Source organism: Lupinus angustifolius, chromosome LG20 (genome assembly GCF_001865875.1).
Source record: "Lupinus angustifolius cultivar Tanjil chromosome LG20, LupAngTanjil_v1.0, whole genome shotgun sequence".
In the NCBI taxonomy this organism is placed as follows: Eukaryota; Viridiplantae; Streptophyta; class Magnoliopsida; order Fabales; family Fabaceae; genus Lupinus; species Lupinus angustifolius.
Window position 1 is genome coordinate 2,531,687 of NC_032028.1, and position 26,590 is coordinate 2,558,276.

The 26,590-nt window shown below is 31.9% G+C and overlaps 5 protein-coding genes across 6 annotated transcripts; 2 read left to right on the top strand and 3 right to left on the bottom strand.

The window, feature by feature from the left end:
• LOC109335396 lies at positions 307-9,825 on the top strand. Its single transcript, XM_019571533.1, has 14 exons — positions 307-1,189; positions 1,275-1,382; positions 1,720-1,868; positions 1,973-2,183; positions 2,293-2,530; positions 2,667-2,817; positions 3,080-3,427; positions 6,469-7,372; positions 7,526-7,645; positions 8,004-8,134; positions 8,233-8,443; positions 8,746-8,986; positions 9,110-9,260; positions 9,383-9,825. Exons 1-14 carry the CDS (start codon positions 382-384, stop codon positions 9,731-9,733), a joined length of 4,122 nt encoding a protein of 1,373 aa, XP_019427078.1. The 5' UTR covers positions 307-381; the 3' UTR covers positions 9,734-9,825.
• LOC109335572 lies at positions 9,945-11,622 on the bottom strand. The gene is made up of 5 exons (XM_019571708.1): positions 11,494-11,622; positions 11,297-11,410; positions 10,672-10,742; positions 10,494-10,556; positions 9,945-10,365 (listed from the first exon to the last, which is right to left on the bottom strand). Exons 1-5 carry the CDS (start codon positions 11,585-11,587, stop codon positions 10,069-10,071), a joined length of 639 nt encoding a protein of 212 aa, XP_019427253.1. The 5' UTR covers positions 11,588-11,622; the 3' UTR covers positions 9,945-10,068.
• LOC109335571 (probable xyloglucan endotransglucosylase/hydrolase protein 10) lies at positions 12,729-14,137 on the bottom strand. The gene is made up of 4 exons (XM_019571707.1): positions 13,908-14,137; positions 13,720-13,820; positions 13,434-13,627; positions 12,729-13,144 (listed from the first exon to the last, which is right to left on the bottom strand). Exons 1-4 carry the CDS (start codon positions 14,095-14,097, stop codon positions 12,742-12,744), a joined length of 888 nt encoding a protein of 295 aa, XP_019427252.1. The 5' UTR covers positions 14,098-14,137; the 3' UTR covers positions 12,729-12,741.
• Positions 16,949-20,045, top strand: LOC109335569 (midasin-like). Of its 2 annotated transcripts, none has more exons than XM_019571705.1 (2): positions 16,949-17,166; positions 18,086-20,045. In XM_019571705.1, the coding sequence occupies exon 2, from the start codon at positions 18,150-18,152 to the stop codon at positions 19,797-19,799; it is 1,650 nt and encodes a 549-aa protein (XP_019427250.1). In that variant the 5' UTR covers positions 16,949-17,166; positions 18,086-18,149; the 3' UTR covers positions 19,800-20,045. The 2 variants fall into 2 exon arrangements, with proteins under 2 accessions (XP_019427250.1, XP_019427249.1); XM_019571704.1 differs by having other exon boundaries at positions 16,950-17,166; positions 18,089-20,045.
• Positions 21,717-22,930, bottom strand: LOC109336805 (agamous-like MADS-box protein AGL61). Its single transcript, XM_019573632.1, has one exon. It carries the CDS (start codon positions 22,683-22,685, stop codon positions 22,023-22,025), a length of 663 nt encoding a protein of 220 aa, XP_019429177.1. The 5' UTR covers positions 22,686-22,930; the 3' UTR covers positions 21,717-22,022.

Sequence of the window (26,590 nt, forward strand, 5' to 3'; positions counted from 1 at the left end):
TAATTTAAAACAAATGAGACACCCTTAAAGATACCAAACTTCATATTTCATCATTGATTTAATTTATAATTTATGTTATATTGATTAAAATACTCATATTATTTTACTACATTTTTTGACCAACTATTGATCAATAAATTGGTTGAACATTTCACGTTTTACGAATTTTGGTCACTCTTCATTTATTTATGTTAGGTTGCTGATGGCACCAATACTAGTATATACTATCTACCCTTATTTTTGTCTATAAAGTTTGCTCATTCATAAATCATACCAACATTAACACATCAAATGCTTGAATCGCCCAATCAGAAAAATATTATAAAACAAAAGCACAATCTTCCCATTGTTACTTCTTAATTCTTCTTAGTGACAACAACAATGGTTGTTCTTTCTCTGAGATCACTACCCTTTCTTTCATGTCTCCTTGTTACAATATTTTTCTTATCTAAAACCACTGCCCAAGAAATTGACGCAAGATATTTCTGTAACAAAGACAACGATAGAGGTAACTACACAACCAATAGCACCTATGATACAAACCTGAAGACCCTTTTGTCCACTCTCACTTCCATAGCTGAATCCAACAACTTCGGTTTCTACAATCTTTCATATGGCGAAGACACTGATAAAGTATACGCCATTGGGCTATGCAGAGGAGATATTAAAACAGATAAGTGCAACAGTTGTCTGAATAACGCGAGAATCAATCTGACACTAGTTTGTGAAAATCGAAAAGAGGCAATTGGGTGGTATGAAGACGAAACATGCATGTTGCGTTACTCAGATCGCTTAATATTAGGCAAGATGGAAATTGGACCTGCATATTATGCGTGGAACGAAAACAATGCAACGAGTGCGGATGAGTTTAATGAAGATGTGAGAACCTTGATGGAAAGGTTAACAAGCAAAGCTGCATTGGGTAACTCTAGTTGGAAATATGCAACAGGAAGTATGGTTGGTCCGAATGACCAAACCATATACTGTCTTGTGCAGTGCACACCTGATTTGTCTGGGTCAGAGTGTTCTGGATGCTTAAATGAGACTATCTCACAGATACCAGGTTGTTGTAATAATAGGATAGGTGCTAGACAAGCTAGACCAAGTTGTCTTTTGAGATATGAGACCAATTTCCTTTTCTATGATCCTCAACCAGATGCACCATCTCCTCCCCCTCCTCCTACTCCTGGTACCTCATTCATTTTGCTTAATTACTTGTTAGACTTTTAATACATACATATGGAATGTCCCACTAAGTATTCTGATTTGTGCAGGAAAGAGCAACGCGTTACTAATTGCCATCGCGGTAGCAGTACCAGTTGTGGTGCTCACTTTTATCTTCATGTCCTTTACAGTGTGGAAACGAAGGAAAATATTTCAAAGTAAGTCCTATTCTCTATTTAGGAACAATAATCATTCCTCACTTCTTGTTTCTCTTTTTTGTTTTCAATAACAAAAGTTATTTTATTATAATTAAAAATAAAAGCCATTGCAGATGAAAAATTTAATCATTTCAAAAAATCAAAGCATGCCTTACTCAGTAACTGTTAGGAATAAGGAAAATGACCAGGGAAGTTTAAAGCCATTGCCTTCCAGATAATGATATCTACAAAAAATAATTATCTTTTTAATGGTGGTGTACTATGAGAATTTTATTTTTGTTGTTTTGTCTAGCACATTTGTAAAACTCGCTAATTTAAACATGTTTCCTATGTGAAGCTCAATTAAATTATGATGATGATGACCATGACGATGAAATTTCAATTGTTGAGTCATTACAATACAACTTTGACACCATTCGAGATGCAACAAATGACTTCTCTGATTCTAATAAGCTTGGACAAGGTGGATTTGGTGCTGTTTACAGGGTAAGATAATGTTTCTTTAAAAAAAAATCAAACTTTTGTACATACATTATATACCCAGTTACTTGGCTGAGAACTAATTGTACCTCATTGTGATATATTTTCAGGGTAGACTTTCCAATGGACAGGACATTGCTGTGAAAAGGTTGTCAAGGGATTCTGGACAAGGAGATGTTGAATTTAAGAATGAAGTGCTTTTGGTGGCTAAGCTTCAACACAGAAATTTAGTTAGGTTACTTGGTTTTTGTCTAGAAGGAAGAGAACGGTTACTAGTCTATGAATTTGTTCCTAATAAAAGCCTTGATTACTTCATATTTGGTAAGTTTAAATGTCTCCTTAATTAGACCATACCTCTCTTACCTCAGTTATGATTAAAGAAAAGCTAAATTACAAACTTCTAAAATTAATGGCTTCGGTGTGTATGTAGATCCAATCAAGAGATCACAATTAGATTGGGAAAGCCGCTACAAGATCATCGGAGGAACGGCTCGAGGAATTCTTTACCTTCACGAGGATTCAAGACTGCGCATTATCCATCGTGATCTCAAAGCAAGCAACATTCTTATAGATGAAGACATGAATCCTAAAATAGCAGATTTTGGCCTGGCAAGACTGTTTGTTGTGGATCAAACACAAGGAGATACAAAAAGAATTATTGGAACCTAGTAAGTAATAATAGTATATACTCTAGCATTCTGGCTTATTCATATCAGTGGGCTTAGAAACTGAACCAAGGGGAAAACTGAAGATGGTTGTAAGAAGATTATGATTAATTATTTTTTTGTCCATATGGCTATGTAGTGGATATATGGCACCAGAGTATGCAATGCATGGACAATTTTCAGTGAAGTCTGATGTCTTCAGTTTTGGTGTATTGGTTCTTGAGATTGTAAGTGGCCGAAAGAACAGTAGCATTCGCCAAGGGGAGAATATAGAGGATCTACTCAGCTTTGTAAGTCATGTTTCTCTTCCCTCTTATCTGTTTGCGAGTTGGGTTTTGGAGAGGATGAAAATGAAATAGAAGACTTAATAACCAATCCATCACTATATTTCATGCCTCCAAAACCTTGCATTTTTCTTCATTCCCCTTCGATACCTAACTCGTAAATGAACTCTTAGTAGTATAGGATTAGAAGACTTGTTTTTTGGTTTGCTTATCCACAGATGTGGAATATGTGTATTAATAATATCTGCAATTGTAAACAATCTTGCAGGCATGGAAAAATTGGAGAGATGGGACAGCTATAAATATTGTAGATCCAACAATAACCAATGGTTCAGAAAATGAAATAATGAGATGCATCCATATTGGGTTACTATGTGTTCAAGAAAATATTGCTACTAGACCAACCATGGGAACTGTTGTGTTGATGCTTAATAGCTATTCTGTTAGTCTTGCAGTACCTTCAGAACCTGCATTTTTTGTGGATAGTAGAACTGGTTTCCTTCCTCAAATGCATTCATGGGGTTATCATTCAGAGACAACAAGATCAAGTGAATCCACACATAGACCAGCTCCAAAATCGGTCAATGAAGCTTCAATAACAGAATTATATCCTCGCTAGATTATGATCATTGTAGTGATATTCCTAAGTCCTAAGTATATGATATTTGATTCAGTATAGACATTATATATTCTTCAAGCAAAATGCATTTGTATTGGAAGTTTGGAACTTATGCAAGTTGTTTGTGGAATTTGTAAGGTGATAGGTTTTTATTCATAAGCCATGAAGGTTGTAAATACATTGCATATTGAAAAAAAGAAGTTCTGCTCTATCTCATTAGCAGAAAGTGAAATGAAACAGTAAATTACATAGGAAATATCGTTTCCTTCTATTCAGTAACAGTGCTCTTAATGATAAGATTTACTCTACTCCACAATCAATAAATATGAATATTATGATATCATTCAATTAATATAATCAACTCTACGTATTAAAATTAAGGATGGGTTGTTATTGATAAAGAAAGTTTTTCTTATGTAAAAGGTTAAGGTTACGTTCCGAATTGATGCATATTTTTAATGTAAGAACATATTTTAAATAGCGCCTAAGATACATATTGGAAAAAAAAGTTTAATATCTATTTATAATAATACTTATAATCAGTGTCTGATTAACGATATTTAATTATAATTAAAAACTAAAATTAATTTAGTAACAAAAAATATAAAATAACATATATAATTGTTTTTTAGTCTTGAAATAACATATTAATTGTACCCAAAAAAATATTAATTCTCATTAACAATTAAAAACGTTTAAATAAATAACGCAATCAATCAAATAATATGCATTTTTTTACTCATATCATCAAGATTGTACCTAATTCAGAGATGGTTGAAAGTTTTTCAAACATAAAAGACTTACGACACTAACAATAAAACTTTGAAGTTAAAGTCTCAAGTAAAATTTTCTTACTAGCATTGAAATTTATAGGGTAAAATCTTTGCACAAAAATAGATATATTGTCAATATTAAATGATTTAAAAGTCCATAGAATATTAGGACTTTTGATAAAGATAATCTATAATCCCATAATATATATATTTCATGTAAAATCATTATGATGTCAAATAAAATAATGGTATAAACAATATTAACATCTACACATTAAAAAAACTTTATCTATTGTCTAGGACCACATAATTTGTAGAAGGTAAAGAATATTTGAAGAAATATAAAAAAAAAAATTTAAAAAAGTTAAAAAAAAATTCAGGGATAGTTGCCCCCACCTAACTCCATCAAGGTCTGCCTCTGCTTATAATTACCAACCTAATTTTAAATCATTATAATTAATTCACGTTTAGCCAAAACTGTAATATTCTATCATTAAATTATTTAAAGTTGTGGAAGTAATTGACATGTTAGAATGTAAGTGACAGTTTATACTTTATAGTAGTATTAGTGGTAATAATATAGTAAGAGACCTATTAGCGGTCATAAACATGTGGTCCATGACTATCCAGAAGAGGATTAATAAGAAATGTCATAAACACCATTCTTTCAATATTGTTCATTTTTATTGCCTTAATTATATGGGTTATTGTTATTTATGACCTAACTAGTTTCTTTATCAAGGTATTAATTTTGAATGTTACATAACAATAATTTTTTACTATTTATTGTATGTGAACAAAGATTTTATTATTTTGAGAGCAAGTGAAAAGGGCTAAAAGACTCGAATGAAATTTGTAAAGAGTTATTAAGGGGAAATGAATAAGTAGTCCAGACTCCATACTCCAACAATATGGGATGGTTGACAGTATATTTTTCAACTAGAGAAAAAGTTTAACACCATCATCTGTTTATTAAGAACGATGTTGTACAATGTTAAAATAGTTGTATTCTGTAATGAATACAACTATTCATTATCAATATTAAAATATATTTTGTCATTTGAGTTAATTTTGTATTGAATTTTTGGTGGTTGGATAGTTAGTTTTGGTTAGAATAATTAAATTTTCATTCCTTTTATAAAAAATATTCTTTATAACTTTATTTTTTCATCAATTCATTCACTTAATTCAATATTCATTTATTCAAACAACAATCGTAGCTCCTTCCATGGCACAATTATTATTGGAGACAACTATATTGTATCCATTATAATAATGACTAAAATGATAAGCTTTTTCTTTTCAGCATCACTTTATTCAAAGAACAATATACATTTAACAAAAAAATCATGAAGGAAGACGAAAATGGTGGAGTTTCATCTAACATTGGGATTAGAAAATGTAAAGGTCACAACTCACACGCACTATCACTCTTTACGACCAGGATCGTCTCTCCCCAAACTCTCATATTCTTATGTTCTAAATCAATCATATGCTATCAAATAATATAAAAATATTATTATATATATATATATATATATTTTTTTTTTTATTTTCATATCAACATTAAATTGGTTTTGGGACATAGAAAATGGGACAACTAATCCCCAATCCACCCTTTGCCCACTGAAAATCTGAAACAGCTAATCCTAATCCTAAATGCATGCTTAATAAAACAGTAGGGCCGGTTAAACATATGTCAAAACTGGTCATACTTCATTTAAAAGTATTATGGTGGAGCATCAAATATACCATCTCGTGACACATTTTATTTTATTTATCATTTCTATATTAGTTTTTTTAATATTAATGTTATTATAATATATGTATATATAATTTTATTGATATATAATTTTTTAATATTAATATTATTATCTCCTCTAATTAATAAAAATGTGACATGTGTATTATTTTATTTAGTTTTAGAAATATTTTTATAAAAATATTAATAATATATTAATATGACTTTGATTTCCTAAGAACAATAATCGGTGGAATAACTATTTACGAACTCAAAAATTGATTAGTTACTTACCTATGTGATGAAATATACTTAATAGTAACAAAATTAGTTACACTATCAACCTTCAAAGATAATTATCCAACGTAGATTTGCATTCCTTGAAAGCATATTCCTAAGCAAAAATGTAATTTCCGTCACACATTTCCTTCGAATAGTAAATTCCACATTTTGTAAGTCTTCCTTGTTTTCATTGTCCGAAAAAAAATCAACTATCTCAACATATAATGTGGTTGTAAGTAGAGTTAGCCTTCTATCATTTATTTGTTGAGAAAATTAAATACTTGGGTTGGTTCTCCTTATTCTTAGGGAAGACAACAATGGTTGTTCTTTCTCCAAGACCTTTATCCTTTCTTTATTGTATCCATGTCATAATCATTTCCTTAACCAAAACCACCTCAGAGATAATTTCAGTTAAGTACTGCAATCCAAGCGAAGATAGTGGTAACTACACAACCAATAGCACCTACCATACAAACCTCAACACCCTCTTATCCAATCTCACTTCCAACACAGAAACCAGCAACAACAATGGTTTCTACAATGTTTCATATGGCCAAAACACCAACAAAGTATATGCAATTGGGTTATGTAGAAGAGATATTAAGAGAGATATTTGTCATAGTTGTCTCAACAACGCCATAGTCAATCTCACACAGTATTGTCCAAACCAGAAAGAAGCTTATGCATGGTATAATGATGAGACATGTTTGTTGTATTACTCAGACCGTTTAATATATGGCAACCTTATAATTGAACCATGGGATTATTCTTGGGATGGAGAAAATGAGATGGTGGTGGATGCAGTTCAGTTCAATAGATCTCTCATAAATTTGATGGATAGTTTAATAACAAGAGCAGCATCAGGTGATTCTAGTCGTAAATATGCAACATCAAGTGTTATTGGTCCTAATAATCATCAAACAATATATGGTCTTGTTCAGTGTAGGCCTGATTTGTCTGGGACAGATTGTTCTAGCTGCTTGAATGAGTCAATGTTAGCACTCCCAGGTTGTTGTAATAATATGAAAGGTGCTAGAATTCTTAGACCAAGTTGTATTTTGAGATATGGAACCAACACCCTTTTCTATGATCCTGAAGCAGATGCACCACCACCTGCCCCTTCTAACAATAACACTTCCTCACAAGGTACTTGTTACTTTATGCTTAATTGCTCATTGCTTATAGTGAAAAAAAGTTAAACTTGATGAACAAAGTTGACTCCATGGTGGACTTTTTAGTTAGTTATTGTACTTATCTTGATACATATGGATTGTCCCATCTGAATTCTGATTTGTGCAGGAAATAGCAATGTGTTAAAAATTGCTCTCGCCGTAGCAGTACCTGCTGTTGTTGTTCTTTTGTTGCTTATTTTTATCATCATCTACTTAAGAATGAGGAAGCCAAAGCAAAGTTTTGAAGGTAAGTGGAAGTATTGATTTGCCGTGACTTGTTATTTTCTATTTAGTAGGAACCAGGATCCTTTCCGGTAATGGAGAGACAAGTTCTTGTTTTTACACTCGTAACGAATGATAAAAATATCATACAATTATATTTAAATTGCTGCACTGAAATTTAAAGAGGAAAATCATATCAATCAATTCACTTTGCAGATTGAAAACATAATTATTTCAATGATTTAAGGCTTTACAAAATAACTGCTAGGAATAAGGAAAAATATAATAGTGGAAGCCTAAACCTTTCTAGGTAAGTAAATCTAACAATTTTATCTTATTTTGAGTGTAAAAACTGACTAGTTTGAACTTGTTACCATGTGAAGCTCAAGAAGATGATTATGACATTCAAATTGCTGATTCATTACAATTCGACTTTGACGCCATACAAGAAGCTACAAATGACTTCTCTGATGCTAATAAACTAGGACAAGGTGGATTTGGCATTGTTTACAGGGTAAGATAAAACTGTTAAATATAACCTCTTTAGAAGAATATGTTATATGCTGTTACTTAACTCAGAATTTACTGCTACTAACCCGGATACAATTTCAGGGTAGGCTTTCCAATGGATTAGAGATTGCTGTCAAAAGGTTGTCAAGAGATTCTGGGCAAGGAGATATTGAATTTAAGAATGAAGTGCTTTTGGTGGCTAAGCTTCAACACCGAAATTTAGTTAGGCTACTTGGTTTCAGTATACAGGGGAAAGAAAGGTTACTAGTCTATGAATTTGTTCCTAATAAAAGCCTTGATCACTTCATATTTGGTAAGTTTAAGTGTTTGCTTAATTGGACTCTACCTTTATGAGGTTCTATAATGTGTGACCTAAGACACATGTTAAGGAGACTTGAATGAGTTAACACTTATGAGAAAATTAAAAACATCACATTCCAAAGTGTTAAACAAATCATTTTCTCATGTAAGTTTACTTTCTAAAGTATCCTTAATATGTGTTCCAGAGCAGACATTACAAAAGTACTATCTTTGTTACTTCACTCAATTATGTTTCAAAACAAAGCTTGATTACAAACATAGTTGTAAAATTCAAATGGCTTGGTTGTCATACAGATCCAACCAAGACCCGACAATTATTAGATTGGGAAAGCCGCTACAAAATCATTGGAGGAATTGCTCGAGGTATTGTTTACCTTCACGAGGATTCACGATTGCGGATTATTCATCGTGATCTCAAAGCAAGCAACATTCTCTTAGATGAAGAGATGAATCCTAAGATATCAGATTTTGGTATGGCAAAATTGTTTGATGTGGATCAAACTCAGGGAGAAACAAACACAGTTGTTGGAACCTAGTAAGTATTCAAATCTAATACAAATTGTTAATATCTTAGAGCTTAGCTACTGAAACTAGGGAAAGTTAAAAGATAATTGTGAAAAGATTATGCTTAGTGAAGCTTGGCCATATGATTATGTAGCGGATATATGGCACCAGAGTATGCACTGCATGGACAGTTTTCAGTGAAGTCAGATGTTTTCAGTTTTGGTGTGCTGGTTCTTGAGATTGTAAGTGGCCGGAAAAGAAGCAGTACTCGTCATGGCGAGAATGTAGAGGATCTTCTGACCTTAGTAAGTCATGCTTCACTTCTCATTATATCTTAGGGATATATGGAAAAAATTATGTGTTGTGTTACAGTAGAAGTGGAATATATTTGAAATAATAACATATGCAACTGAGCAAATTCTTGCAGGCATGGAGAAACTGGAGGGCGGGGACAATAGCCAATATTATAGATCCCACATTAATCAATGTTTCAGAAAGTGAAATAATGAGATGTATACATATTGGGTTACTTTGTATCCAAGAAAATGTTGCTGGTAGACCAACCATGGGTGCTATTATGTTAATGCTTAATAGCTATTCTATAAGTCTTGCAGTACCTTCAGAACCCCCATATTCTGTGGATAGTAAAGATGGATTGCTTCCAGATATGCAGTCATGGGAGTATAATTCAGATGCAACAAGATCAAGGGAATCCACTAATACATCAGCTCCAATATCAGTCAATGAAGCTTCAATTTCTGAGTGTTTTCCTCGTTAGGTTTGATCAATGTGAAGATATATTCATATGTATCCTATTCAAACAATATTATGTGTAATATGTCCTGTAACTTGTTTATGTTTGTAGTTTGGTATGGCTTCTGTTGAAAACAAATCTATGACAATACCCTACTAAATTCTCATATTGAAAAAATTCTACACATTTCATTGATGTGGCTTCTATGGTTGTATGCTCAGCGTAGGAAAAATCATACATTAAATTCCAACACCAGATGTAGAATTCTAAGATGATTCTGTTTGCAATCATCTATTAAGTTGGTATTACAATTCAAAACCATTCTAATTCTCATTACTGCATCCCATAATCCATACAGTTCATGGTAGTTCAACTATCCCAGGACACTTTTTGGAATGATGATTTCCCTTTTGTTTTCCATCAACATTATCTACTCCAGAACTAGCTCTTTGAACAAGCAGTGAAGGCTTTTTACCATTGTCTCCATCTTCCTGCTCGACATCACTGCTTTCCATTTCATCAGCACTACTTTCATCTGAATCTGATTCGCTATCATCAGCAGCCAATGGAACCACACTCTGACCACTAGAAATAGCATGTTCAGCAGCAGCCACAGCCTCAGGTGTATGAAGATCAGCAACACCGAGCATCAAATCCTGCAAGAATGCGAAACTGAAAATCAAAATGCAATCCACCAATTGCAAGTTTATAATTATATATATATATATAAACAGGTAGGTGCAAGAAACATTGTTATAGAAAGATAGTCAGAAGACTGAATTACCATTTCAATAACTTCCGATTCATTTCCCGTTAGCTCTTCAATATCATAATTCTCGGGATGGTCCTACAATTTTTTTTAAACTGAAGCTATAAGAAAATATAAAAAATAAAAGAGTAAAGAGAGACAATGGTTGCAAGTGAGTACAAGGTATAGCTTCCATGAGAAAGCAAGTTCTAACCTTTGCATCATGTTCTAGCAGCTTATTTGATTCTGACATCACTCCTAGGAAGTCCTTAAGCTTCCCTAAAACTGCATCAGTGAACAAACTTTAATGTGAAACTAACAAATTAAAGTCCATTTTTTTATATAATTTCATCGTCATCAATTTCTGCTCTTTTCAAACAATAACTACTTCAATGCACACACAAGAGCTACACCCAATTCTAGAATGAAATCTCATAAAAAATGCAACCTCTCATTTTTCCAAGCTACATTCATGTTTAGTTTCCCAACCAAGAGCTTAGCAATTACTCATTAAAGAACCTTAAGGCACTAGTTGCATACAGTAGTTGCGAAACAATAACATAATGTAGTTAAGGATTTGGGTTTTTATTGGACACGGTATATTAAAAGGTCGGTTCGGAGAAGTTAGATGTATGCAATCTTAACTTCGCAATTGAAAAGACTGTTTACAAGATTAGCAAATTTGCTGTTTTGCCGACACATATATATATATACTGAAAGGATTGAACAACCAATATGATGAAAAGGACATTGAAAATTGATTTCCCTGCTTAAACTATTTCAATCTAAGAACAAAGTAGAGTAATAAATAAAAAGTTGAGATGAAATTGAAAGGGTACGTTGGCTTGGGGGAAGTGGGGCAGTGAACGGTGTGCCAGAAGGAGGAGGGAGTTTCTTGGTTTGAGTGTTTGATTCTTCATTGTTATTGTTATTACAAACTAGAACAGCGGATTCTGCACAACAAAACCAAATTCATTGTTACTTATTAGAGTGAAAAGAAAAGAAATTTAATTGGAAAAAATAAGGAGTTAAGGACCTAAAGATGAAAGAGGCTTGGACTTGTGCTCCAAGTGAAGAAGCTCTTTGCTCCTCTCTGTCATATCTCTATGTTTCTCCGAGCCGCTCATCATTCTTGTAATAATAGGGACACAAATAGGTTTAGCGGAAATAACTTACTTTCTACTTTTATTCAAAAATAAATACAAATTATGCGTCAACCATGGGCTTCTTGGACCCTTATTATGACCTTATCAGGTCTATTATGTCATTTTGAGACATTAATTCATGTACAATTTCTCACCCATTTTTAAATTAGTTTTTTTCTTGCACTTTTCCTCTACGTATCTTTTTTAGGATACAACCAAGGTTATTTGTCGTATGGGTAAATAATCATTCTTATCAGGTCAATGACCGAGTTTAGGTTCAAAATTTAGACTCAATCAATATTTAAGGCTAGGTAAAGGCTTGTCTTTTACCCGGCGTAACTTAATTCATGTTCGCCCTTATCAACAAGTGTCGATATCAGAAATCGAAACTTAAACCTGGTAAGGAGTTAATAAATTTTTGTTTAGTATTTGTTGAGAGGTTGTTTTTAAAGTGAAACAAGGAGGGAAATGTACATTACTTTCATTTTACAAAAACAAAATTAACTCGCAACGCTTTGAAAATGTTCCTAATCTAACAAATGAATGAATATTTGTATTGGAAGACTAATTCAATGCTTGAAACTGTATTTTTAATTTGGATACGTGATGTTTAGGTTAGTTTGCAAGTGTTTTGACCTATTCACTGACTTGGATCAGTCAAAGATAAGGATAATTTTCCTCCAAAAAAAATCAGGATACTTGTGAAGTGTTCAATTCAAAATTCCACACGGATGTGATGCCAACCAAACCTGGTTAATTATATAATGCAAATTAAATTTAAAATGTTTATTTTTTTGTGAAGGGAAAACCCATCATAAATCTCAACCCAGGATTTCAGCTACATGACTCAATACTTTACTTCAAAGGCTAGACATACTTAGCTAATTAATCAAAGCTAGCTTTCAACTTTTGGCATTAAAATTAAGAGTAAATAAGTAACTTGTAACAACATATCTAAAACAGAAGTACATCTTATGTCCTAAAAAGTATGTCACTTTATGTGTCACTTTATTTGATTAGTTAGAAAAATATTTTACTTTTAAATTTAAATATATGTTTTTTAACCGACTAGAAGAACTGTCACATGAAGTAGGAAACTTTTTTGGTATAGCATATGTTGACAAAGTCCTCTTCTCTGGTCAATACTTGGGAAGAGAACATTCCCTTGGAAGATTGTTTTGGAACCTCTCATTATCTTGGCAATAGTCATAAATCATGTGATACTTCCTAACCCATTTGAACCACCTTCTCTGTATTGATGTGAGTGAGCTAAAGCTGTAATGGTTCCACCAATTGTTTGTGCTACCTGCTCTACAAAACCTTGGGTTCCCTTTCCACACACAAGCATCAATCTTGTAGTTTCTGAATGAAGCTATAAAGGGACCCTTTGTCCAATCAATCTTATCTTTACCACCTCTTGTTGCCCAGCTATCACCATTCCATAGAGTCATTTTCAGGCTCATTGGTTGCCATCTAGGAAATGCTACTCCTTTATCAGCATGGTTTCTGTACACCCTTATAGGAATCATATCAACCATGAACCTGCAAAACCCAAAATTAACTTTGCATTTACTTTTATACCTTCTAGAGACGGTCATGACATTTGTCGCAACCTGATCATCGGCTATGCAACTTGGGAAGAGGTAGAATGTAATTTCGGCCTAACAGTTGTCGCAACCTGATCCGGGTATACTTACGTTCAACAAACACATGCAACTCTTTGAAGACATAGTAATGGATGAACTTTAATCATAAAATGAATAAGAAAATCAACATTTTCATAGATACAAAGGGTAAGAGCAATGCAGTTTAGGCTATAAAGATGGCTCACACAATCTGGTGCAGATTCCACAAGACAGAATAAGTATGGAAGTCTTTTGTAGGATCAAACCACAGATAAATCCTTTCTTCTCTATTGTCAAACCCGTCTGCGAAAATATTTGTTTGAAGAATATATGGCTGCCCAGAGACATTGCCTAGAAACTCAAAGTCTATCTCATCTCTATTAGGTTGATCAGATGATAGCTGCAATGCAATAACCAATAGCAAATAAATTTGTCTTTATGTTTTTATATTACAAAGCAAACAGAAAAAAAGAAGAGTAAAGGGTTTCATACATAATAGGCCAGGACCGTGCCTGCAGAATGTCCTGGCACTAGTTTGATTTGCATGTCAATTTTTCCAAACAAAAACATTTGGTTGGAAGCAAAACCGGCCCCTGCGATAAATTCAAACTCGTAATTAAGAAAGGAACATTCAATCTTTGATATTGTAGCTAAAATTTATGCTAAACTATGATTAGCACCAGATTCTTGATCCAACTTCAAGCTTCTTGATTGCCCATCAGCTGATGTGTTTACATGGTTAGGTGACCAAATCACAAAGAAGTCCTTATTGAAGTCACCTGTTGAAACAACAGATGCAACAGAATTTTGGAACAAAATCGACAAAACAAGCCCAATTAAGAAGATGAATGCTGTGTGAAAGTTCTTCATGGTTTATGGGAAGAATATGTTTGAGGATTGTAATCATGTTGAAGAAGCTATATATATATATAGATATTGCATGAAAAGGTGACAGAAATGCAAATAAAGGGTAATGACCATTTTTTTAAATAAAGAATATCTTTACAAGGAAGCAAAGGAAAATTTAGCTCTAAGAATCTTCATAGATTGGATCATTGGAGTACATGGGTTTGTTAAGAGTTCACATTACAACATAAGTAAATGTTAAGTTACTCATAAAGTGATAAAAATCATCACATTAAATTGGTGGCTACTGCAAAATTAACCTGCTTAATTTGTTACCAGCCAACCAAGGAACACACTAATGATTTAACTGTAAATTATAATCCAACTAAACTTGTGGCAATGATACTTAGTTTAAACAGAATGATAAAATGATGGCGTTAAAATATATACCAATCTTTGGCAGCACACTGAGACTTTCTCAAGAAAAGCTTTTTTTCCTCTGTTCTCATCATAAAGTTTACAAAATGAGAAGCTGACTACATATTTGTTTTCTTTCCTAAGGGGATTTTCTCTCAGGATAACTTTGTTTTAAGCTTCCTTTTCACATGGGCTTTAAAAGACTTATTCTTTTCCTCCTTTTGTACGAATGTTATTGAGTTAGGCATATTAAAACTTAAAATGTATTCGACTGCAGAAATTATATTAAAACTCATATTGAACGGCATGCAGTGCTTTCTTTGTTCCCCACTGAATATTCTGAAGAACAGTGGATATTAGTTAATTAACTCAGATATTTCTTATAGGATGTAAAATCAAAAGCAGAGTTGCAAACTTGCACCAGAGAGTTGTGACCAACGATTCAAGAACCTTGTTTGGCAAACTTGACTGAAGAGTGAGTTGAATACTAAAAAGTCAGACTGAAAATTGATTAAGTGATATATTTTTTTTAGTATAACTGTCCTTTCTATGGTTAATAAATTAACCTTTAATCATTTTCAAGGTAGACAAGGATTTTTCCTAATAAGTGTCAATATGAACAATAAAAAAAATTAGGAATATACTAAATTAAGTATTCCATCAGACTGTGATAGGAGTATGGTAGAGTTCCATTATTAATAACAGAGTATGGTAGAGTTGTCAAAACGGGTGGGTCCAATTGGACAGGCACGCTAAAGCCTAAAAATTTATATGACTTTGGTATCATTTTAGGTATGTTTTATTAAATCCGGACTTTTAGTCTGGTTGGGCTATTATAAATCCAGACTCGGGCCGGGCTTACCCGGACGGGTTTGAGTTACCCATTTTACTTATATGTTTTAATCTTTTTTGAGACTTTTGGCTTAGCAATAAACACTAAATGAAAATTTATATAACAACTTATAATAAAAAATAGATAATAAGTATTATGTTATTATGTATTTAATTGGATTTAACTTTTATCACAAAAATATAATAAAGAAAATAATGTTTATAACAAAACTAAAATCAACCTAAATTGTTTATCATAGAGAACTCCATCTAATCAAATTTAATATAATAGTTTACAATGAAACTGTTCATAAAGAACATACAAAAGATAATATCTTTGTTAGTATCCTAATATTTATATATTAAAGTGAAGTTACAAATTATATTGTTAGAGAGTGAGAATCTAATAGAAATAAGATTTAATAAAAGAGTTATGTTAAAAATCATACACATGGATTTAACATCACATCTTAACTCAAACACAATGCATTAGATCTATAAGTTTAGTTGCATTTGTCATAACAAATATGTTAAGAAAAATTATATGTTAATATCAAATGATACATATTTTTTTGAATAGATTAAATATATTAAAAAAAATTAAAAAAATATTTTTTAGTTTATGCGGGTCAGCCCACCACAACCACAACCCACAACTTGGATTTGGGCGGCCATTTGATGATCCTAACACTCCTATTCATCAAAATTATTGGTGATGAATTAAACTGCCTACCAACCTTCCATAAATTCCTTGACTTTGTTGGCCTTTTTTGCTGACAAGAACAGCTTGTATTATATTTAATATTTATACTCTTACTGGAAAGGATATTGGAATTTAACAAAAAAATAAAGTAATCAAGAATATTTGTGTCTTAAAGACTAGGGGTAAACTACCTTCTGAAAAATTTAGACGAGAGATCGACCAAAAAATAAGAGCAAATTAGTTCATTAAAAAAAATTATAACATTTTCCACGTCCTTTTGAATTTTTAAGAAAATAAAAATTTCATCTTTAAAGGACTACTTTACATTGCCACAAAGGCTAATTTGGAGTTAATATACAATATTAGGAGACCATAGGATAGGCTAATTTCTTTTTCATGGGAGAAGAATTTGTTCTCCACAAAATTTTGTAGGGGTTAATTCAATAATATATTCGTAGAAAAATCAAGCTGTTCTCATGCTATTTTTTACTCATTTATCGGCCAAGATTACTCACAATGAAAAACAACTGAAACAATAAGTTTGACTCAGCAATTGAAAAATCTATGAGAAAACCAACCTTATAAAACAAATCAAAAGAAAGACAGAAGAAAGCAAATTTAACTCAATTTATTTCTTCTTTAATACATTAAACTTAATTTACAAAATACAATTTTTTTTAAAAGATAACACTCTTGAAAATTTATAAATGCCTAAACACTTCTATAATTTCATCCAACATTCCTATTGGTTATTCAGTTTTTTTTAGAAACACTAACAAATCTTTACCTTTTACCAAAAATTTATATACAGTAAATATTTACTGTCTCAAGCAAAAATAGAAAGGAAATTGTTTATCTTTGTGAATATTTTGGGAAAACAAAAATCAAGAAAAGGACATGTGTGAAGGCTTTAAATCCATACCCAGGTGCACTTGTTAAGCGTACGGTTTGATATTCCTAATGTGGCAATAGGTCAAGACACCTTCCTTGTTGCTTCCTCAATTCACAATTGTTCTTGTCCTCTCCAAATCAAAACTTCGTCACCTTAATAATCCTTAAATCTCACTATTTTATTCTTAGTCTCACTATCTCTACTTCTTCTCACTCTTTGCTCCTCTTTGTCTTTTACTCTGTTCATTCAGGTAAATTCGTATCTTATCCCCAAAGTACTAGTTTTTCTTCATTTTAAGATAATGGGTATGCTCAATCTCTGTTCAAAATTGGATCTTCCTTCTCACTGTGTGAAATTGCTTTGCATATTCAAAATGGTTATGGCTCTTCAAGCATGCTTTTTTACAAGAAGGGGATTTTAGTGGGATAGGGGAAATTAGGGCTTGTGCTTCTTTTGCTATTGATATGTGATTTTTTTGAAGAACAAAATAGTAAATTTTTTGTTGACTGATGTGGGTGAGTTTTATTTATTTTGCTTCTGTGGTTTTTCTAGGGTTTGATTGAAGTTTCTTATCTATGTCTTCTTTTCATTTTGTTCCTCTGTTTGATTGTTCTTATCTATGCCTTGCTAATTATATAGATTTTCGTGGTGAAAGTGTAGATAGCACCATAACTAAATGGTTTGTTACATTATTCACACGTTTTCATAATGATATGTTACATTGCGTGTTTTTACTTGATCTTCTTAGCAGTAATTTCAGTACCACTGGAGCTGGAGGTTGAGAATGAAAATAAAAACCTTATTATTGTGTTGTTTAAAAGTGGCCATGAAAAGGAGTACATTAATCAAAATGTTTGTCATATGTTTGCATTTTTAGAAAATTCCTTTTGATATAATATACTTCTTGAGTGAATTGTTATTGTTTAGAATACGTGCTCCTTCTTCCAAACCCAAAAAGGTATTTAAATGCAGCTTTCTTGTTTGCCATTTTATGGTCTTATAGTTCTTTCCATTTTCTTAAAAGGGTCGATGAGAGCTCTGATAGGTGTTTTCTGATACAAACCTTCCGATTATTTTAAGCTTATTATTTGTATTACCTTTTTAGTGATATCTTTACATTGGTGATCATAGCTTGCTCAGTTCCTTAACAATGCATTTCCTATCCAAAGTAGGTGGCCCGTCCTTGCTTATTTGGAGAAGACAGAATCAGTGTTTTCCAAGGAGGGGTTAAGCATGATAAAAAGGCTTCCAAGTAGGAACCAGAGGTCCAAAGGCTTTAAGGTAAAACATGTTATCCAGGTTATCCTGTTGCTTGGTGTTTGCTTCTGGTTGATCTACCAGGTTAAGCATAATCATGATAAGAAGAAAGAATTAGATGAGAATGATGCAATACTATCAGCCCGAGAAAAGACAGGTCAGGTTCTGAAACTTGGTAGAAAAGACCTTCCGGTTAAGGATGAAGGAAATCAGAACGAAGGGCATGAAGAGGAGGAGGACGAAAATATTGTAGAGGATGAAGAAAATAAACATGGACACAATGAACAAGAAGATGAGGCAAATGAGCATGAAACAGGAGAGAGCGATGAAAACAAGCATGGGGTGAGAGAACAAGGGGAAGAAGAAAATAAGCATGGTGCAGAAGAACAAGAGGACGAAAACAAAAGTGAAGAAATGGAAGATGAAGGAAGAGGTGGAGGAGATGATGAGATAGATGAAAATGATCAAGAGAAACCAGAGGTTGATGTTGATCGTGATGAGGAGTTCATGGATGAAGAGAAAGAAAAGGAAGAGGGTGAGGAGAAGGGGAATGAAAACAGCGAGGGTGAGGAAAAGGGGGGTTCTGTTGAAAACCACAACACTCATGAGGCTCGGGAGGAGCATTACAAGGGGGATGATGCTTCCAGTGCTGTGGTACATGATACTCATACAACTAGCACCGAAACTGAGACATTTACTTTGGAAAACACTAGTGTACAAGTGGAAGAGAATATCACTAAACCAGAGAACAAGACAAGTTATTCGGACGAAAGTAACAGGAATCAAAACAATTCAAAATTGAAGGTTGCAGAAGGTGAACTGACGGACGGCACTTCTTCAAATGCAACTGCTGGTAAAGAGACGGAAAACAACAAATTGTTCAACTCACTGGATGACTCATATCTAAATAAAACAGCTGCAACAAATTCTGACAGCCACTTGGAAGCAAGCGGTAACATGACAGCAGTGGCCACTGAAGCAAGCAATAACTTTATAGGAGCTGGCTCTAACACTTCAAGTTCATCTGAACAGAATAAAACAATAATATTACCTGAATCAGACCATGCTCAAAATACTACGGCGGACACAGTGGTCACTGGTGATGTAAAAAATGTCCCAACAGAGGGATTAGAGCAGACTAGCAATGAAGTTTCTGAAAGAAACCAACCTGATACGAATTCAACAGTCTCTGTTAAAACTGAACATGGAAATGCAGGAGATGCAGTTGTGGGAGAATCTTCGAAGCTGGGGGCCGGTGAATTAGAGAAAACAATCAAATCTGTAGCAACAAATGAAACTGAGAACAATTCTAGAAATTTGAATGAAAATGAGATGTCTAATGCCTTGGACAGTGACAAGGCAAAAGGTGATACTGAAACTAGCGAAACAAATGAAACTCAGAATATTGATGCCACTGAGGATGAGATGTTCAAGGGTACCACTCAAACAGATGAAACATTGGACTCTTCCTTGGCCAACGGAACTTCAGATTCAGTTGAACACGGCGATGATTCTTCTGATTCTCATATCCATGAGGATGCGACAGCAGTTCAAACCGATCTTGATACATTGCCAGATATTAGAAATGAAGGTGATAACGCTGAAGACGAAGCTGCAGCAGAGTAAACATGGAAGATGGTTGTTGAGTGCTCGAAAAAGTGCTTTCGGTTTTCTTCTGACCCTGGTGTTTACACGGGAGATCCACCTAGTTGTTACAACCTTTTGCTTGACCCAAAAATGTGTCAAGATAAGTTCTTCAAAGGTACAAATGTAGTTTTAGTTATGAAGGTCTTGATATGTATTTATTTCTAGTTTCCACTATGGACTGTTATTGTTCCCTTTGTTTTTATGTTAACTTCTATTTTTATCATATTCTCTTTCTTCATACTACTAGAGTGCAACATATCAAAGGTGTGTAAACAAGGTAGAATATTAGTTCTTTGAAAATTATATAATCTTTTTAGTGAGTGATTATAATATAACTACTAAAACGTAGGAATAGAATACTGGGAAATGTTAAACTGGTCTTTAGAAGAACCGAATCAATTATTTTGAACAGTTCAATTAACTTGACTCTTTGCCACTTTTGCAAGGAGGGATCGATGAACCAATTCAATTATTTCAGAGTTTTGTTGAAAATTGAAATCTCCAAATGTTAATCGTTCAATATAAAAGGCTTTTGAGTTGAGTGATTTTAACCCTTTTTCGTGGAGGAAGAAAATCCCAGTTCTCATCTCTAAATCATAGTAAATACAACACTGGTGATCCAACTTAGTTCATCAAAATTTCTATATTAATAATTGGTACCTGAATATGATACTTAAATGTTATAACTATCCATGATTTTTTATTTCTTTTCATTTGATACCTTTTCTGTTCGGACAAATATTTATAATTTATTGCTATCACATCCATTCAAAATTATATGTGTAAGAGTAAAACATACTAATATTCTAGAGATTTAACGAACTATAAATAATATCGTTCCATTCTTATTACATACATAAATTGTTTATAATTTATATACACTAGTGTCTAAGTGCCTGCCGACGAATATTGTGTGATACTACATATTCAATTTTTATATATTTCATTTTTTTGAATTAAAATGTATTTGTTATGTTCGGTGTACTTTATATTATATTTTTTTGTGTGATTATGATAATGTTTAATTTAAGGTGAGATATGTGGTCAATTAATATATTGGTGGTGATTGTTTAGGATTGTATAGTTTTTTTGTAAAAGTTAAATAATGTTAAGGGCAATATAGGAAATGAAAATTACACTATAAAAGAAGTTATTTCAAGTTTTGGCTTTATATATAGTATAGATATACTACTTACCCTTATATGGGAGTTGAGCATAAGTATATACTAAATCTTCACTTAGGAAGGGTGACTCTAATGTTTTAAACAGAAAAAGATAATGAATATAATTAAGCTAAATATCTGAAAATGTCAATGTAGTATACTTTTAAAAATATATATCTAGACATAATTAAATTTTGAAGTCTCAAATCCAATTTCAACCTCTAATTTAATCCTCAATTCTGTACACCAAACCAGCATTATTCACATTACCTGACCACAAAACACACTAAACTCTGTACATAAATTTTCTTTGGTATTTACTAAATGGTTAAGTAGTAATCTTTTGACGACTTTGATGTATCTTCAGCATGGTGAAAACAAAGAACAATAAGAGAGATGAAGAAAAGAAAAGGCAATATTGAGTTGTGATCGGCATTGGAACAGTTTTCTTGACACACTTGATTGACCCTTCTTAATGTTATATTCGTTATAAAATTCAGTGATACTATATGTTACGTAATCTATAATCATAATGCATGATTAATCTTTAATCTTCTTGGAATTATGAGACGATTTTGACTTTAGGAAAATCAATACCAATTAAGATTAAACTTAATGCAGAATCAGTACCAATTAAGATTTTGACTTTTGTAAATATGACATCCGGGAAGATTTTACAGTCTTATTATTACAATACAATATGAAATTAATTATATTTAATATGAAACTTCTACTTACCACATGTTAATAATTGCCTTAAAAAACTTCTACTTACCACATGTTACTAGAAATTACCATACAACAATACTAATGTAACATTGGAAAATATTTATTTATTTACATGATAAAATCAATACATCCAAGAACAACAAATAGTACCTATTCAATTTCAACCATGATTGTTCTTCAACCAGATTTTATTTAAAAGGAAAGCAACACACAAGAGAAAAGTGTGAACAACTAGTGAGGTACCAGTTGTAATTCGCATCTCCAAATCACAAAGCAACACACCAAAAAACAAAGTTGATGGAAAAATTATTCAAAGGTAGGCATGCCTAAAACCAAGATAATAGGCATTATTAGGAATAGTGGAACCAATATTCATCCCAACACAAGATTTATTCTCAAAAGCATCATAATGTCCAAATCCATTAGCCCCAACAATTGTTGAATTCATATTGGTTTGTTCCATCATGATTTTGCTAGCATGTTTTCCCAAATTTTTCTTCAGCTCCTCAATTGAAACCTTCAATTGAAGCAATTCATGCAAGCCAAGTTCATCAATAGGGCTCTCCCACCAAAATTGCATTTGCCTTGCTTTCCTCACATGATCTACCTCATCTCCTCTCTTCTTTTCAATCTCTAAATGGTTAAGAAACTGAGTCAGTTGCATGTTGAGATCGCGAACATTAGCATTTCTATGAGCCTCAACAAGTTGATGAGTGCTACATTCTGGTGAAGGGTTTCGAGTCAAATAACGATCGATTATGGATTCGACTTCAGGATGACCAAAAGAGAAAGCCTTATCAGCAGGAGAGAAAACTATAATAGCAATCTCTACACCACAAAGGGTGCAAAGTTCGCTAGCTTTCTTGAACAGTCCAGAACGACGCTTAGAAAAAGTAACTTGTAAATGACTCTTTTTTGGTATTTTCTCAATAGGAATCTTTTGGCGACCTAAGCTAGACTTTTTCTTGGACATGATTGAAAAAGAAATGAGTGCTAAGAGAGAAAGAAGAACTCAAATGCTTCTTCTTTTGGTTGTGGATTCCTGGAGTGGAAACTAACATGAGTATATATATTGCTAAATCTTTGGTGTATATCATTGAACCAATTAATATTCCATTTTTGTGTTTTATTACTTTTTATTTTTACTCCAAGATTAGAAGTTATATAATCTTTGATGTTAATACATGATTAAAATATGAAACCTCCTATATATTAGTTGGCATTGTAAAAGAATTTTACTTTCCCCGTATTAAATTCTTGATATCAAAACTGTACTAAATTAAATTTAAATTAAGTCTATTCAAGACATTTTTTTCTATCTTAGTTGGACTCTCGTAATGGTTTATCTTAAATGTTATCGCCAAATATAAAAGGACATTAAGCTTCGGGTAAATTTTGCAGCCTTGCTTAATTTTTCTATTATGTAGGCTTTATATAACATATTTTCAATAAAATGATTTCCTAAAAACTGATTTATGATAAGATATTTTCAATCAAAACAACTTTTAAACAAAGATACGCCTTCACATATTTTTAAATTCTTGATTTATTTACAAAATTGGTTTTTTAATTTTGATGGAGATAATAATTGGCAACAAAATATCTATTCGCTCGTATATCTATTTTTTTATTAAAACGATAGCGAACAACCTTCTACGTTAAGGTCTAGCTTCATTCCAATTTTGCTATACCCGTTATTAAATGTAATGATTTTGTGATCAAGTATTAATGTTAACAGCTATATATATATATATATATATATATTTATTTGTTTTGGATGTTAGCAACATAATATAATGTTACATCACATCGCATAGGTTTAATATTTAGAATGAGACTATACTCCCCAAAGAAGAAGCCATGATCAAAATGAATCCCGAGAAGCAAAAGAAACTTTGACAATCTCTTCCTTTAGCTAGAGATCGATACAAAGCTTAATCTATGTATACAAACTCTAGCTTTAACTCCTGAAATCATGATTAGAATTTGAATATTTAGAAGAAGTGTTAAGAGCACATCTTCTGTTCCACGATGAGTGATACTTCATGTGCCATAAGCTATTATTGATCAGAATAATATTTAAAATATAAATTTTAATTTAAATATTTTTTTAAACAATCACAAGATCATAACATATAGAGTGATACTTATTATGAGATATCACATATGCATCCATCTATAGAGTCTGGATTGGGAAGAAAAGTCCTGATGAAGTGCATTTACAAGATTGAATTCCACATCTATCTCTTATTGCATGTGTAAAACTCTTACCAATTATGCTATCAATATGAGATTTTCAATCATTTATTTAAGAAATAAGAAAATATTTGTCAATAATATGTTTTATATACACGTGCGTGTAGATTTCAAACCCGAAATGAAGCTGAAGTGACTCAAAATCATTTTATTTGAAGAAGAAAAAAACTATTGATTTCAAATTCTAGTCCGAATGACTTACAAAACCTATTTAAAGACATTATTTCAATAAGATTTATTACAATAGACTTTCATGTATAAATAATTTATATTGACCTCATCGGCAAATATATCAATATGAAATAATATTGTACTTAATTATATGTGCATTATTAATAAAATGGGATTAACAATTAGCAAAGTGTGAGTTAGCTTTGTCCTAATACAATCTAATATAGATGATTGACAATGACATAATTTAGATTTGACTTAGTCCTACTAATTTTTATTTTCAATTTATATCATATTATATTTTTAAAATTATATATATTATTATCACTAATAATAAACTCAATATTTTAGTTTACAAATGTAACCTATGTATCTTTTATTTGTAAAAATATTAAATTTATTGAATTAATAAGTGCATATTATATTACCCGTCAAAATGATAGTAGATCTTTTTCAAATAGGTAATGTATTAGAAAATGGGTAGACCTAATAGGCTATAAGATATTTTTAAATCTGAGTTAACATTTTTTGTTATACAGACTTTTAAAGATAAATAGCCTACTTTTTGTGGTAACATGTTAGGCCTAAATAGCCATTAAGCTGGCTTGACAAGTTCACAATATGTCTATATTTAATGGAAAAGAATCCTGTCGAGTATTGAATAGGTAAACTTTTATTTTTTCTTCTACACTTAAGAGTAAAAATATATCACATTGTATGTAAAAGACAAAACTGTCTCATCATATTATAATTTTTCTATTTTGCACTATCTTCCTGAGGAGAGGATATTGAATGATGGAACCTATGTCCACAATTATTCGTAATAATGAACAAATTAGGTGATAATTTAGTAGAGTTGATAATTTCTGCAGAATATTATATAAATAGGAGTATTTCAAAATCAAATTGAGATGTGTTAAACAAAAATGGTGATATTTTTAATTAATTCTCAATATAATGTTTGGAGATTAAAATCATTTTTAGGGCAATTGAATTATGAATGTGCCAACCATACTAAATAAACTTCAAAAAAATACTATTTGAATATTAAAATATACTTTAACTCTTCCTAGGTTAATGCATTTTTGAATTAGAAAAATTAAAATAAAATTTATTTTTATTTAAATTTATTACTATTTTAATTCTTTAAAATTAAATTTATCGGTGAAATTGAAAATAAAACAAAGGTGATTTGAATCATCATCTTTATAATTTTAAATCAAAATAATGAACAATAATAATACATTATTACCAATTTAAAATAAGGATTTAATATGTATGCCAATAAGTCATCTACCTTAATTTGTTAACCATCATTGACTCTCAAGTAAAAGTAATACAAATCAATAGTGAATAATGGGCTGAAAGTTTGCCAAAAGTAATACAAATAAAAAATAATTCATTATTCTTGTGTTGTTATGCAATCGGTTCACTTCAATACTAAAAGTTTTCTCTGTCTCTATACCAGTTTTGAAATGAGTAAGCTGAACATTTAGCTCACATTGGCACTATGATGAGCCTCTATGAACTGCATTGTTCTAGAATTCTGTGGTGGGACCCTAATCAAATAACAATCTATTATTGGTTCAGCATTGGGGTGGCCAAAGGAAAAAAAACCTTTTCTCCCGGAGAGAAAACAACTATAGCAATATCTGCACCACAAAGAGTATAAAGTTCACTGGCTTTCTTGAAAAAACCACTTCAACGTTTCGAGAATGTAACTTGCAAATTATTCTCATTGGTTATCTTTTTCATCTCAATCTTTTGGCGGCCCTTGCTCCTCCTTGGGTTAGAGTTAGACATAGCTAAATGAAAATGAAAAAGGATAATTAGAATATGCAAAGAATGGAATTTGAAGAAAGTGTATAAGAGGCTAGGGATGGCACAAGTAATTGACACTTGATGTGTCTCAATTTATAGGCACTTGTCATATGTTGGTGTCTTACGCATTATGTTGGGTAATGCAAACCCACACGTAGTTGACATTCCTGTTGGGTGCATTAAAATCGTTTCTGGATTTAGAGATCTTGAACTATTAGTTATGGGAGGAACTTCAATATAAAAGAATTGTAAATATGATTAAGTTCGTAGTTTCTATTATCTTATTGAGCCACATTCCAAGATTATATTTTATACGATTAATTTAAGATTACAGTTTTCATGGTTTTCAAACAAAGGGGAAACATAAGTGTTACATTGAATCTATGAAAATCATTTAATCAAAAGAAAGATTATTTGGTAAAAAATCCAGGTTGAGATGGTTGAAAGGATTTGATTTCAATAGTTTTTTTAGTGATTCTACTGCAAATGGGAGGAGAAAAATTAATTCACATGTTGAGGATTGGTGGGTTACTAATGTTTGAGCTGTTAAGCATATACTGTGCAAAACAATAGTCTTCCTTGTTAATTTTTTAATGTATACTTAATTATGGTTAGGTAGATGCTATCTCC

Excerpts from the sequence above, each read along its gene's own strand:
- LOC109335396 (XM_019571533.1), top strand. The coding sequence starts at position 382 with ATGGTTGTTCTTTCTCTGAGATCACTACCCTTTCTTTCATGTCTCCTT. Across the intron at positions 3,428-6,468 it reads TAACAGAATTATATCCTCGC|TTAGCCTTCTATCATTTATT; the intron begins TAGATTATGATC and ends TTGTAAGTAGAG. Across the intron at positions 8,135-8,232 it reads GATTTGGCATTGTTTACAGG|GGTAGGCTTTCCAATGGATT; the intron begins GTAAGATAAAAC and ends ATACAATTTCAG.
- LOC109335572 (XM_019571708.1), bottom strand. The coding sequence starts at position 11,587 with ATGATGAGCGGCTCGGAGAAACATAGAGATATGACAGAGAGGAGCAAA. Across the intron at positions 10,557-10,671 it reads TGCTAGAACATGATGCAAAG|GACCATCCCGAGAATTATGA; the intron begins GTTAGAACTTGC and ends AAAAAATTGTAG. Across the intron at positions 10,366-10,493 it reads AATCGGAAGTTATTGAAATG|GATTTGATGCTCGGTGTTGC; the intron begins GTAATTCAGTCT and ends GCATTCTTGCAG.
- LOC109335571 (XM_019571707.1), bottom strand. The coding sequence starts at position 14,097 with ATGAAGAACTTTCACACAGCATTCATCTTCTTAATTGGGCTTGTTTTG. Across the intron at positions 13,821-13,907 it reads GAAGTTGGATCAAGAATCTG|GGGCCGGTTTTGCTTCCAAC; the intron begins GTGCTAATCATA and ends AATTTATCGCAG. Across the intron at positions 13,628-13,719 it reads GCACGGTCCTGGCCTATTAT|CTATCATCTGATCAACCTAA; the intron begins GTATGAAACCCT and ends ATTGCATTGCAG.
- LOC109335569 (XM_019571705.1), top strand. The coding sequence starts at position 18,150 with ATGATAAAAAGGCTTCCAAGTAGGAACCAGAGGTCCAAAGGCTTTAAG.
- LOC109336805 (XM_019573632.1), bottom strand. The coding sequence starts at position 22,685 with ATGTCCAAGAAAAAGTCTAGCTTAGGTCGCCAAAAGATTCCTATTGAG.